This window comes from Halichoerus grypus, chromosome 10 (genome assembly GCF_964656455.1).
Source record: "Halichoerus grypus chromosome 10, mHalGry1.hap1.1, whole genome shotgun sequence".
Classification (NCBI taxonomy): Eukaryota; Metazoa; Chordata; class Mammalia; order Carnivora; family Phocidae; genus Halichoerus; species Halichoerus grypus.
The window spans coordinates 123,260,413-123,274,657 of record NC_135721.1 but is presented as its reverse complement, the minus strand read 5'-3'; the positions used below and the strand labels follow the sequence as shown (position 1 = coordinate 123,274,657).

General features: G+C 46.3%; 1 protein-coding gene across 1 annotated transcript; it reads right to left on the bottom strand.

The window, feature by feature from the left end:
* Positions 1–5,031: 5,031 nt before the first annotated feature.
* Positions 5,032–13,876, bottom strand: R3HDML (R3H domain containing like). Its single transcript, XM_036096025.2, has 5 exons — positions 13,619–13,876; positions 11,062–11,180; positions 10,811–10,943; positions 9,444–9,559; positions 5,032–5,892 (listed from the first exon to the last, which is right to left on the bottom strand). Exons 1-5 carry the CDS (start codon positions 13,874–13,876, stop codon positions 5,760–5,762), a joined length of 759 nt encoding a protein of 252 aa, XP_035951918.1. The 3' UTR covers positions 5,032–5,759.
* Between the last annotated feature and the right edge of the window lie 369 nt (positions 13,877–14,245).

Sequence of the window (14,245 nt, the reverse complement as noted above, 5' to 3'; positions counted from 1 at the left end):
AGCAGGGAGTCTGCTTCTCCCTATCCCTCTGCCTGCCGCTCCCCCTGTTTGTGCTCTCTCTCTCTCTCTGGCAAATAAATAAAATCTTAAAAAAAAAAAGAAAAAGACAAATTGCACAAACAACATATAATGAAAAATAAGCCTTCCTCCTCCCCTAGTTCCCACATCTCACTCAATGGAACTTTTAAACAAATTCTTGTATATATTTCCAGCACTTAAACATATGCACACACATACACACGGCTGTGGACTGCATTGTGTCCTCCCCAAATTCATATGTTGAGGTCCTAACCTCCCAAGGCACTTCAAGATAGGACCTTTAGGGAGTAATTAAGGTTAAATGAGGTCATAAGGGTGGGGTCTTGATTTGATAGGATAAGTGTCCCTAAGAGAAGAGGCACAAAGAGCTCGCTCTCTCTCCCCACCCAGTGAGTACGCCGTGAGAAGGCAGCTATCTGCAAGCCAGGAAGAGAGCTCTCACCAGGACCCAACTCTTCTGGCTCCCGGATCTCGGACTTGCCGCCTCCAGAACCGTGAGAAAATCATTTTCTGTTGCTTAAGCCACCTGGCCGATGGTATTTTGTGATGGCAGTCCAAGATGACTAATACATACCCACAAATGTCAATGCACAGAACACGTGGAACGTGTTAAAGACGCTCTTCTGCCAGACTCTTGCTCTTTCTCCCTTTGTACCTAAGGGCTGTTTCTATACGGGCAGAGCTCTCTCATTCTCTTGAGTGTTGATCCAGCTGTATGACTGTCCCATAAGTGATTTGACTCATGTCAGGACATTTAGGATGTTTCCAGGCTTTTGTCACTACACACAGTGAATGTCTTCCTGCAAATATCTTGACCCACACGTGGGAAGTATATCTGTAGGACAAATTTCTAGAAGCAGAATCCTATCAATATTTAAATATGCTGTAATATCTCTCTTATTTAAAAATAATCCTCCCTTAAATAACTTCCTTCCCCATCTCTGCCACTACCTCACCTCTCTCCTCCTTTCACTGCCAAACTTTCAAAATAGCTGTCTACACCAGGGCTCTCTTTCCCATCTCCCTCCTACGACACTACCCTCTTCAGTCTGGTTTCTGTCTGACCCCTCCCCGCCACCACACACACACACCACTGAGTCTTCATTGGTGCAATAGAATGGCTCCATGCCTACACATTCAAACGACATTTTACTGGAACCCCAACTGCATTTGACAGTTGACTCCTCTTCCTTTAGCATCCATACTACTATAGTCTTCTGGATTTCTTCCTTCTTAACTTTTCCTTTTCCTTCTCTGTCTCTTGACATTTCATGCTTCTCTACCTGTTCTTAAATACCGAAGTTACTTGGAGCTTAATTCTAGATTTACTTCTCTCTCTCTTTTTTTTCATTCTGTTATCTCTTCTCCCATAATCACATTCATTACCATGGTTTCAATGGCCATCTGTATACTCCTGATTCCCAATTGTGTATCTCCAACCTAAATTTCTCCTCTGGAGGCCAGATTCATATATCCAGCTGCCTCCTAGATATCTCCACTTGTATTCCACGGATATCTCAAATATGATATGCCCCTAATTGCACTCCTCCTTCTCACTTCCATTGAAACTGCTTCCCCTGAATTCCCCATCTTGATAAAATGGCACCCTCATCTACTCCACTTCCTTCACACCCAAACAACCACTACAAAGTCCCCTTGAATTCCATTTCTTTTTTTTTTTTTAAGATCTTATTTATCTATTTGAGAGAGAGAGAGTGCAAGAGTGAGTGAGCGTGAGTGGGGGCAGGGAGGGGCAGAGGGAGAGGGAGAAGCAGGCTCCCGAATGAGCAGGAAGTTCAACTCGGGGCTCAAACCTAGGACCCCAGGCTCATGAGCTGAGCTGAAGGCAGATGTCCAACTGACTGAGCCGCCCAGGTGCCCCTTGAATTCCACTTCTTAAACATGTCACAAATGTATCCATTTCTCCCGGTCTCCAGTGCCGCCATCTTGGCTTAAACCATCCTCATTTCTATTTATTTATTTATTTACTTTAGAGCGCGCACAAGCTGGGGGGAGGGGCAGAGGAAGAGGGAGAGAGAGAATCTCAAGAAGACTCCCTGCTGAACGTGGACACCCCCAACCCCTATGCGGGGCTCCACCTCAGGACCCCAAAATCATGACCTGAGCCAAAATCAAGAGTCTGATGCTCAACTGACTGAGCCACGCAGGCGGCCTGCCATCCTCATTTCTCACCTGGACTATTGAAATAGCCTTTTACCTGGATCCTAGGATCCACTCTGACCCTGTCAAATCTATTCCCCTCGAATGCAGCCAGAATTATCTTTTCAAATGCAAATCTGACATGTCATCCCACTGTTATAATCCTGCTATGCCTCTCCATTGTCCTTGAGGGAAGCTCCAAGATTATTCCTGACTTGGCCCCTGCCTCCCCTCCCAGGGTCAGTTCACTCCCTTTCCTCACACAGCAGGCTTCTTTTAGAACCTGACCTTGCCCTGTGCTCTCTCCCCCAGCTTTCCACCCACATTGTCATTACTGCCTTGGAGCCTGACCAGCTTCTCTTCTTCATCAACACACATCTCACAGGGTGCCTCGGTGGCTCAGTCAGTTGAGCATCCAACTCTTGATTTCCACTGGGTCATGATCTCAGGGTCGTGGAATCGAGCTCCGCATAAGGCTCCACTCAGCACAGAGTCTGCTTAGGATTCTCTCCCTCTGCCTCTCCCCCCACCACCACCCCAATCAAGCTCACACAAGTACATGTGCACGCTCTCGCTCCCTCCCTCAAATAAATAAATAAAATCTTTTAAAAAAGAAAACACATCTCGCTGCAGAAGACCTACATGACTACCCATTGTAGTTTAGATTGAGCTCTTGTAATTACCAGTTCTTCTCCCAGATGGCACTTACTTCCATTACAATAAATTACTTGTATTCATCTTCTGTTTCATGCCTGACTGTTGCATTACAATTACAAGCTCAAGGAGCATAGGAACATTATAGATCTCAAGGGTCAATGAATGTTTTCTATAAGGGGCCAGATAGTAAATATTTTGGGCTTTAGATATGTGGTCTCTGGCAACTACTCGTGTCTGCTGTTGAAGCATGAAATCATCCATAGACAATATATAAACAAAGGAGCATGGCGGAGTTCTAATAAAACTTTATTTATAAAAACAGGCAGTGGGCCAGATTTGGCTTTTGAGCCATAGTTTGTCCACCCTGATCTATATATTAGTGACCACTGTGCTCAGAGCTGACAACTTTTATAGTATTTACTATATGCCAGACACTGCTCTAAGTGCTTTCCATGTATTCATTTATTTAATATTTTGAATGCCCTCATGAGGCACTATTCGTGTCCCCACTTACAGATGAGACAGGCACTGAGAGCTCGCTGTAACCTACCCAGGCACACTTAGCCACTAAGTTAAACTTGTGCCTAGGCAATCTAACTCCAGAGTCTATGCTCTTAACCCTCTCAGTTGGTGAATGAACGTATGAACAAACAAGCAATCAAATGAGATTGGGCTATGAAGATCTTCAAAAAGTATAAAATACTACAGAGGCTTGAATGTTGTTACAGATTTCTTGCAGTAAAAGTTCCCCTTCAGCGAGAACAGCATCTTAACAAACCAGGATGCTATGAGCAAGCCCCCTCACCCTGAGTCCTCACCCTCAGGTCTGCAGCATCCAGACCTTGACTAGCTGAGCAAGCCCAGCCTGCTCGTTGCTCTGTTGACATGGGCTCTTCTCAAGGGCAATTTCAAAAGTGGGGAACCTGGGAGGTCATCTGGAATTCCCACCCCTTACATTGGCACTTTTTGCTTAATTGTCCCTACCTTTGTCCAATCTCTGAGTTTCTCTCTTCTTAGTTGAGAGGCAGCAAGAAAATGGGTCAAGACATTGGGCTTCTGAGTCACATAGAACATATTTGAATCCAGCTTCTTTAGGCTCAGTTGTTATGTCTGTAAAGGGTGAATAGGAACTGCACCTATCACACAAGATGGCTGTGATAATTCAATGAGTTTAAGAGTGTGCTAAGCAGTTCATAAATGCCAGTGGTTGTCATTGTCATTCTGGTACTCAAGGCACAGGAAGGCAATGTGGGGAAGTCAAGATCCCACAGGCTTTGAGGTCAGATGAAGCTAAATTCAAATCCTATGCCTCCTCCCTACTAGCTATTCAACCTTATGCATACCATTTAATTCAAGGGGTCACACGCCACTTAAATTTCCAGAATATTTCAAGCAATTGGCATAGGGCTAGCAAGCCTTTTTTCCCCCAATATAAGGACATTAATAATTAAAAATCTAACCTTTATTATCACCATTGTTTTAGAAATGAAAATACTCCCTCCAAAAAAAAAAAAGAGGAAGGCTATAATCTGTAAATAATAAACTCACAACAGCATCCATGTTTCTCTTCACTCATTTCTAGCATTTGGAAATGGGCGGTCACACTAAGCCTCATTTATCTCACTGGTAAAAGGGAATAGTAATACACACCCGTGCACGCGTGCACTGAGCTAGTTGCCGTGCCTGGCACGAAGTAGGGGCTGTTAGTCCCCTCTCCTGGCCTTTCTCTGGAGCTGGTTTTGCCCTCACTCCATCTCCCACTACTCAATTTCCTTCCTGCCTTTTTTGACCCGCTCTGGGAGCTGAGAGGGGGAGGGACCAGAAAGAGCCACTGCATCAGATCTAAAAGGACTTTATTGGGGGTCAGGTAGGGGGGGTGGTTGTTGACATGCAAGGACCGTGGCCTCAGTGGGAATGACCAAGAGGGAAGAAAACTCACTCCATCCAGCAGGATGTAGGGGCCCGTTTTCCATTCAGGTCTTTGGCCAGGCAGGAAGTGGGCCCCCGCTGGAGGGCAAGGTCTGAGGGGGAGATTTTACTATCTCTGGAAACAAAAGGACTTTTGTGTGTCATGATATCTGGGTGGGGTGGGGTGGGGTGGGGTGGGGTGGGGTGGGGAGAGAGGAAATGGTTTATGGGAATGAGAATGAGATTCTACAGGGGATGTGGGGGAGAGATAAAGAGACAGACAGACAGTCAGGTGGAGTGATAGAAAAGAGAAAAAGGCCCAGAAGACAGTTCCCTCGGGCCTGCTTTGTTTTTGCACTCCCAGTCCTGATGCTCAGAGAGGGGTCCAGCAGCCTGCAGGGCTTGTCAGGGCCTAAGCTCTGACCTGGGTGCTGTTGGGGACAAGCTGTGCGGCTATCAGTAGGTCACACCCCTTTGCGTGGCCTCAGTATACCCATCTGTAAAAGGGGGGCCTGGATCCACAAGTCAATTTCAATTGTTTTTGTAGAAGCTCAGACCTGAAATGTTCCCAACTCAGGGAGCAAACCACAAGTCCTTGAAGTTTGGCTGTTACTGGATGAATGAAAGTGGGTTTCTGGCTAAAGATTGTTTAATAAATAGCCTTCACTGGATGGACAAAGACATGTGGGTTTGGGACCGAAGGTCAGCTCCGTCCAGCCCCAGCTCTCTGAGCACTGAGTCAATGAAAGATGCAGGCCTCTTTCCCGGAAGCCAGAGAGAAGAAAGCTGGAAGAAGAAAGAAAGAAGGCCGGGAGGTTGTTTTCTTCGGGTACATGCTGGACATTTCAGGAATGGAGGAATCAGAAGGGAAAATTCAGATCGGTAGAGTGAGCCCAATAATGTCCTTTACAAAAAAACAATTATTCTTTCACCTGGTCTCTGGGGAGGGAGCCTTTGGGGGAGGGCAAGAGACACCTCCAGGGCCCAGGGAAAAGTTAGAACCACAGGAGCCTATTGGATTTGAGTCCAGAGAAACACATGTTGCTAGTACAGGTGCCTTGGTAACTTGGGGGGCAGGCAGAACATGGCCTCCCCATCTTGTATGGTGCCTCGCCGATCCAGTTGCCCCTGGAAGAGAAAAGGTACTGAGGAGACAGGGACAGAGGAGAGTTAATGTTGGCAACCTTCATACAGGTTTCCCTAATCTCAGCACCGCCACTGACTGGCTATGAGACCTTGGGCAAGCCACACCTTCCAGCCTTGGTTTCTTCATCTGTAAAACCAAGAGAAGACTCCCCTCTCTCACAGGGAGGCAGCGAAGATCAAATAATGGGGCCATGTGTGCCCCCACCTAGCACCGTGCCTGGCAAAGACATGACTCTTCATTAAGTGTTGATTTTCTTATTCCCTCCACCCGGCCTCCCATCCCGGACCCACGCAGCTCTGAGTTCTGGTCCTGGATTCTGTGACCGGCCAGCTGGTGACAGAATAAACCACCTCATTTCTTCTGAATAAAATAAAGAAATGAAACGGTATCCACAAAAATGATGTGCAAACACTTTAGAACTTACAAAAGTGCTGTGCGGATAGGAACTAGAATAATCAGATGCCGAGCATGATTTCATCATGGGGGCACGTGACCACGAAGCCTCGTCCATGGCCGCCACTGCCCATTTTTGTGATGACCAGATCCCAAACCCATCCTGCCTGCTCCTGAGTTAGTCCTCTCAACAGACCACGGCCTTTTGGGGGAAGTGGGGTAGGGAGTGACTGCTTAGTGGTTACAGACTTTCTGTTTGGGGTGATGGAATAGTTCTGGAAGTAGATAGTGGCAATGGCCGCACAACATTGTGAATGTAAGGAATTCCACTGAGATGTACGCTTCAAAATGATTAAAATGGGGGCACCTGGGTGGCTCAGTTGGTTAAGGGTCATGATCCCAGGGTCCTGGGATTGAGTCCCACGTCAGGCTCCTTGCTCAGAAAGGAGTCTGCCTCTCCCTCTGCCGGCCGCTCCCCCTGCCTGTGCTCTCTCTCTCTGACAAATAAATTAATTAAATTTAAAAAAATCATATTTTACCACAATTAAAACAAATTAATAATATAATATACCAAAACCCATTGAATTGTACACGTCAAATGGGCGAGTTGTATGGGGTGTGAATTATATCTCAAGAAAGCTGTTAAAAACAAACAAACCACCTCCATCACATTCTCCTACTCAAAAACTTTTACTGGATTCCTCTTGCCTGTGCAGGGATTGGCAGATTTTTTTAGGTAAAGGTCCAGATAGCAAATATGTTTAGGTTTTTTGGACCGGATATCTCTATTGCACGAAAGCAGCCCTGGATAATACGTAAATGAATGGCATGGCTGTGTTTTGATAAAACTTTATTTACACAAACAAGCAGAGGGCGAGGCTTTGGCCATGGGCCCTAGTTTGCTCCCTGCTCGATCCTCCTCCCTCCCTGCTTACAGAAACACACCTGTAGCTTTTGGTCAGGCATTCCAGACTGCTCCATCAGCTGTGGATCCTGTTCACATATGCCACCTTCCCACATCTCTCTTCTCCAGCCCAGCTCACAGATTTTCCTTTTTCTCCCCCCTCTTCTCATGGCCTTAAATCATCCCCCAGCCCTTGCTCCTGGCTGCCTGGTAATCTCACCGCTGACCTGTAGTGTTATCTTTGCAAGTCCAGTGCCGCCTTTTCTCACACTTCATATGAACACTCTTTGTGGGCAGAAATGGAATCTTCTTTCTCCAAAAGTGATTGTTGAATGACCGTAAATAAAGTCAGCCAAAGTGCTTAGAAAAGTATGCATTTCTGGTTTTATATGGGGTTCATTCACTTATTCATTCAACAAACACTTCAGGAGCATCTATTGGGCATCAGGATTTGTGCCAGATGCTGTCAGTGCATAGTTTTCAGAAGGTGCTCCCGGAAGTTTGGAGGCAGGGAATGTGAGAAGTGGAGACACCTGGGGTGATGAAATAAAAGTCATTCTTTTTCTGTTTAATTTAACCACTTGGAAAAAAGTTTTGCTTAAAAAAGGGGGAGGAGGTTGAAATCATTGTAGTAAAAGGATATAGAAATGAATCAGGTCTATTTCCCACCCTCAAAGAGTCTATAACCTAGTTATAACCATGGCCACCATTTTTTGAGAATGTACTATGGGCAACTATGTACAGCGATCCTCTGTGAGACAGGTAGGATCAGCCCTATTTTAAAAGAGGAGATGGAGGTCCATAGAGGTGAAATGCCTTATCCAAAGTCCTCACATGCACATGGTAGAGCTGGACATCACACCCAGATCTGGTCATAGCAGTAAGTGCCAACATGTGTTCTGACTTCATGAGCCCGGGGGTGTTACCTGGGTCAGATCACTTACTTCTCTCAATAACTCAATGAGTAGGTACTATTTTATTCTCATTTTGCAGATGACGAAACAGGCATGTAGAAGTTAAGTTAAATCACAAATTTGAACCCTGACAGTCTTGACTCTAGAGCATAAAAATCTTAACAACTATAGTGTTAATACTCAATGCTGCAAAAATTCAATGTATCAGCAAATTGGAATAGTCCCTTAAGCTATTTGTAACAAAGTTTGCTTTGTACTTTTGTGTCTGATAAAGCTGGGCTGATGCTTTGTTAATAGATGTCACCATTAACAAATAAATAGCTTGAGAATTTGTGTTCAGGCTACCAGTGACTTCCAGAACATCAGAATAGTATGGCAGACAGAACATAGACTTGAATCAAGACTTGTGTTTCAAACAGCTCTGCTTCCTCCTGGCTTGTGGCTTTTGTATATTACTTAACCTCTCTGATCCTCAATTTCTTCTTCTTAAAAAAGGAAAACATTTTCCCAGTACCCCTCCCTTTTTCCTTCCTTCTTTCTCTTTCATCTCTTCAATGAGATACTGAGGTGAAAATATTTTGTAAATGGTCAAGGGCTACTTGAGAGTAAAAGGTGGTCATCAGCATGTAATTTTGAAATTCTAAACGTCATTTTTACTTAGAATTTGTTCTTGTTTTTATGTGAGAATCTGTAATGTTGGCAAGTTTGTATACTGTACGTTGGATGGGAACTTCCATCCTTCTTTCCCTGTGTTTCCAAGAGACTTGCATATAAAGGCCACTCATGACCTCTCTCCCATGAAGCTGATTGGAGAGCCTGGAGGGAGGAGCTGAGCATGCTTGTTCTATCCTCTTCTTTCCTTTGGGATCTGCCTGGCTGCAGGGAACAGGTGTTCTTGGTTGCTCTACTTCCTGTGACAAACTTAAAGGGGCTAGCTGCACTTGACGGAAGAGGACTGTGACTGTTAGGGGTTGCCAGTCAGTGGGTATGCAGGTCTAATTCGAGGGTGAGATATTTGCAAGCCTGCTCGTCTGGCACATCTAAACCACATTCTCTACTATTGACTTCATCAGTGAGGCTGCCTATCCACCTGACTTGGTCCTCTGTCTACCTCCCAATCACTTTTGCAATTTGGGTAAAGAAAAAGAATTATTGATTGACTCTAAAACTACCAGATTGTACGGTATTAAGGTTACCTAGAATGGGAGAAGGCAGAGTGTTCTGGGCATCTTCCTTTTCCTGGAATTCTGCCCATTCCACTCAGGGTCCACCCCTCACCCCCACCCCACCCCACGGCCCCATGTCTCCATGCTGCACTTACTTAATGGCGTAGTTGCAGACCAGGTACACTGCATGATGCCAGGTGTTGCCCCAGACGTTGATGCTGCCACAGGTGTGGATTGCACAGCCCAGCCGATTGGAGGATGCCCACACCATCTGAGGAAGGACAGTGACAGGGGAGGCTTTGAGATGGACTCAGGGGTCCCAGGTTCCTTGAGGCTGGGAGGCTCCTGGATGTGATTCAGGGTGGGTAAGGTCTTCCTGGGGGAGGCAATGTTCCTGGAGACACACTGTGCTATAATGTTTCTCAAGCTTTTTTGTTTTTTACTACAACCAATAGTAAGGAATGAATTTTAAATTGTTACTCAGTGCACAACACGCACAAAGAGTTGGGACAAAAGTTTTGTGAACCAACAATTAATCTTTTCATATGTGATATATGGTAATATTTTCTATACTGTTCTATTAATTTTCTTTCTTTCTTTTTTCCCTAGCAGCCACCGTTTAAAAATCATTATTGTGTTGGAGGTTAAAACACAAACTTTGGAGTTAAACAGCCTTGGATCAGAATCTCAATATCACTGGTGTGTGACTTTGGCCAAGTCAATTAACCATGTCGTGCCTCAGTTTCTTCTTTGGTAAAATGAAGGTAATAATATCTCCTGGGCTATCAGAAAGGACGTTTGGTTTAGGCCTCACATTTCCCAGAGGGTCTCCAATGTAGATTTTTGACCTTAACTGCACATGAGTCACAGAGAGATGGACAGACTGAAAGAAAATATTTGTCCTACAGTGGGAAGTTTCGGTCCCATTTCCTGCAACATTATATCGTGCTATATTTTTGTGTGCAACAAGTCGTAACATATTCAATATTAACACTCAAAATATACTACAATTTTTGTCATTTTATTTTAGCATTTTTTTTAAGATAGTGGGATCCTAGCGGTGCCTGTGTGGCTCAGTGGGTTAAGCGTCCAGCTCTTGATCTCAGCTCAGGTCTTGATCTCAGGGTCATGAGCTCAGGCCCCAATCTGGGCTCCATGCTGGGCATGGAGTCTACTTAAAATGATGATGATGATGATGATGATAATAAAAATAGTGGGATCCTGAAAAGACAGAAAATACTCGAAAATGTTTGGACCTATTGAATTCAAAAGCATTCTTGAACTTGTCAGACCACACATCTCCATTTTGGTGGTTAAACAATCTGGTCAGCCCACCTAAGATACTCAAAACAAGATCCAGTCAACTCAACTCAATCTACACACAACTTTCCAGGAATATGCTTATTGTGTGAAAGGAAGTCCATAGGGCCTCTGCTCTTTAATTTCTGTTCTGCCACATTCTTTGTCTTCTAAGCTACCAGGATTTGTTCTCCCTTGGCCGTTCGTCCCAACAGAGGGGTACCTGGGTGTAGTGGGAGCAGACTGGGCCGCTGCAGCGCCAGGGGCAGCGCGGCTGACAGTCCCTGGGGGCTGGAAACGAGTAATGGCGCTTCTCCTCAGACCAAGACTTCACAAGGTCCACCACCGAGTGGTACCTGGGGAGGCAGAGAAGATGGAAGACGCCGGCTGGGGAGTGGAGAAGCTGCTCTGCTACCACCTTGCTCGGTGACCTTGTTGAATGACTGAGAGAAGGAAGGGCAGAAGGTAACTCACCGGCCAGAACGGATGGAGAGGTTCTGGCCCACGTATCTCATTAGCTGTGAGGGCCCATGGGCCCAGATGCACTGGGTGGCCCAGGCCTCGGCAGACCTGGCCAGCCGCTCATCCCAGACCTAGGGAGAGAAAGGCCATGAGAGGAGCACCTGGGTGGCTCAGTCGTTAAGCATCTGTCTTCAGCTCAGGTCATGATCCCAGGGTCCTGGGATCGAGCCCCGCATCAGGCTCCCTGCTCCGTGGGAAGCCTGCTTCTCCCTCTCCCACTCCCCCTGCTTGTGTTCCCTCTCTCACTGTGTCTCTCTCTGTCAAATAAATAAATAAAATCTTTAAAAAATAAAAATAAAAAAAAAAGAAAGGCCATGAGATTCCCCAGGGGGACAACCACCATCATCCCAGCCGTGTCCAGAGACGCGCAGTTCGTCTGCCATCTCCTTGGAACCCTGCACCAAATCCAGTCAACAGTTTAGAACACTGGGAGTCAGAGAAGGCCTAGGACTTCAAAGTCCACACCAGAGCCAAGACCCACACCTACTGACTCCTCTTCCGGCACCCTTTCCCCCCACACTGGACTTCAGGCTGGGGGTTCTCTGCTCTGAACAGGTCCCAGGCTGTTGGTCCAGGAGTTAGCAGTCCTTAGAAGTGGCTGAGCCCAGGGTGATGTGGAGGGGACTGGCTTTTTAATGTATTTATTGTATTCTTAAAACAAATTTCTTTTAACATTAAATATTTGAATTCAAAATGTTTTTGTTTTTTTTTTGAATAGTGAAAACAGGTGCAAATGTAATACATGAGATGCCCAAAGGAGGAAAAGTGGAAAGTCTATCGTCTCAATCCTATCCTTGTTCCCCCAGCCACCCTGCCCCCAGAGGCAACCATCACTGTGATTTCTGGCATCTTCTTCCAGAAATATTCTATACCTGTACGAAATAAGTATATATATATGTACATATACACATACAAATATATATACACATACATATATACACATACACACATATATAATTGTATAACTATATATAATTGTATATAATTAAGTATACATAAGTATATAAAATATTATATATATCTACTTTTTTTTTTTTTTTACAAATGGCAGCCGGCCAGACATTCTATCAGACCCCTTGCTGTTTTCACTTAACCAAACAGGTTATCTTAGTGGTTATTCCACATCGGCACATAGAGAATATCCTCCTCATCCCTGCTAATAGCTTCATAATTTTCCAATGTGTGAATATCCCAATTTTTATAACTTGAAAAAGCATCACTTTAAAAAAAATACCAGTTTCCTTCCACTCTGTCTTCCTGGGATTCTCTGAGATATTAGTCATTCATTTATTTTATTTGTTCATTCAGCAAATCTTGAACAGTATTTCTAGCCACCCAGGACTTACAGTCTAGCAAGGAGATGAGACATTAAACAATCATTACAATCCTGGTGGGTGTAAGAATGTGAAACGGGACTGGAACTTTTTGGGAGGCGGCGGGAGAGAAAGGATTCCTTGAGCAAAGGATGCTTAGTCAGATACCTGTCCTGTGGGCAGAAGCCAGCTACTGAAGATGATACAGGGATACCAAGAGAGGGGTCCAAACACGTCCACCCTGTTCTCAGCAGTGCCCACGAGGCTTAACGTGGTACCTGGCACTGAGCGGCAGTCAGTACGTAAGTGAATGGACACATGGGAAAAGCACAGGAATTTCCAGGCTGTTGAGTAGCACATATTTGTCTTGGAGGGGGTAGACTGACAATCTCTTTCCCTAAAGAAATCTGTGGGTGGGCTAGAAGCCGATCTCTCCGGGCTGGTTTGGGAACAAAGGTCCTGGGGGGAGGGACTGCGATAAAGAGAAAGGTTCCCCTCCACCACTCCCAGGGTCTGGCTTCTGGGGCATTGCGGTGACAGCCATTGGCCCTGCCTCTTTAAGGGAACACATCTCAGCTCCTACAGCTGGTCTGCCACTTTTCCTCAGCTTGAGAACCCCAGGTGCCAGTCCCCACACTCTGCCTCCAGGGGCTTGCTGAATATAGTCTGTGTGTCCATCAGACGCCTAAAGCAAAGAGACAATAGCATGGAAAGCTCCAGCCACCCACCCCCTGCAGGTGCCCAGCAGGGAGCCCAAGTCCTTGTAGGGGGGTGGGTATTGTATCTGTTAAAACCACAACCTTTAGCAGCAGGCAGACCTGGGTTAGAATCCCAGCTGGATGACCTTTGGCAAATTAAACCTCTGCATCTCAATTTCTTTATTGGAAAATGGAGATGACAAGCCCCACCTTGAAGGAAGAGGAATACTCTCAGGGCCGAGTGTAGGTTATGGCTAGGCATACATGGGATGGTCCATACCTGGCAGTCTGCTGACCCTGCTTCCCAGGAGGACCTGTGCAACTGCCTTTGTTTTCTCATCTATAAAATGGGTAGACTAATTCCTGCCTTTCCGCAGGGCCCAGACACCCAGCTACTGGCTAGTGGGGTCAGGCTGGCGAATGGTCCGGCCCTTCCAGAACACACTGAATTGACTGGCATTCGCTGGAAAGGGCACAGGGGAGGGCATGGGAACTCACCATATACTCCATGTTGGCCGCAGGTGGGTGCACACTGGCGCGGATGTGGTTGTGAAAATCCAGTAAGGCACTCATGTCCCCAGCAGAGATGTGGCGCTTCCGCTGGTGCCGGGGCACCCCCAGGCCACTCAGGGGCCACACAGCTGTGCCCTTGGTCCGGGCCAGTGCCAGGGTGGCATTGGGCATCCAGGCATTCACTGTCTGGCCTGCCCAGAAGAGCAGGCCTGCCAGGCCCATGGTGCTGGGCAGCAGGGACATAGCTGGCTGGCAGGGTCACACGTCACCTTGTGCAGTCAGAGCCGGCTGCCTGGAGGGAGTGGGCATGAGGGCACCAAACCCTGAGTGTTCTCCAGCATTGCCACCCCAAGGATGCTAACCCCTGGGAACTTCGCAAAGATCTCCTGACTCAGCTCTAGTCCTGGTAGTCTAGTCCTAGGTCAGCCCAACACCCTGTCCTTCCCGCCCCAGTGGATTCAGTGTATTGGGCAATGGAAGGAAATGCCCGGACAGTAACTAATCCTGATCAGGCCATATGATGCACATGGTGCTACCACCTCCAAGCCAGGGCTCCATCCCACCAGCCCAGGAGACAGACACCAGTCCTGTCCAGCCTGGACACCCTCTTCA

What these genes read in the sequence shown, in the direction of transcription:
- R3HDML (XM_036096025.2), bottom strand. Translation starts at nt 13,876, where the DNA reads ATGTCCCTGCTGCCCAGCACCATGGGCCTGGCAGGCCTGCTCTTCTGG. An exon ending in TCTGCTCCCACTACACCCAG is followed by an intron (nt 9,560 to 10,810) that starts GTACCCCTCTGT and finishes GTCCTTCCTCAG; the next exon opens with ATGGTGTGGGCATCCTCCAA. An exon ending in GTCTGCAACTACGCCATTAA is followed by an intron (nt 5,893 to 9,443) that starts GTAAGTGCAGCA and finishes TTTCTCTTCCAG; the next exon opens with GGGCAACTGGATCGGCGAGG.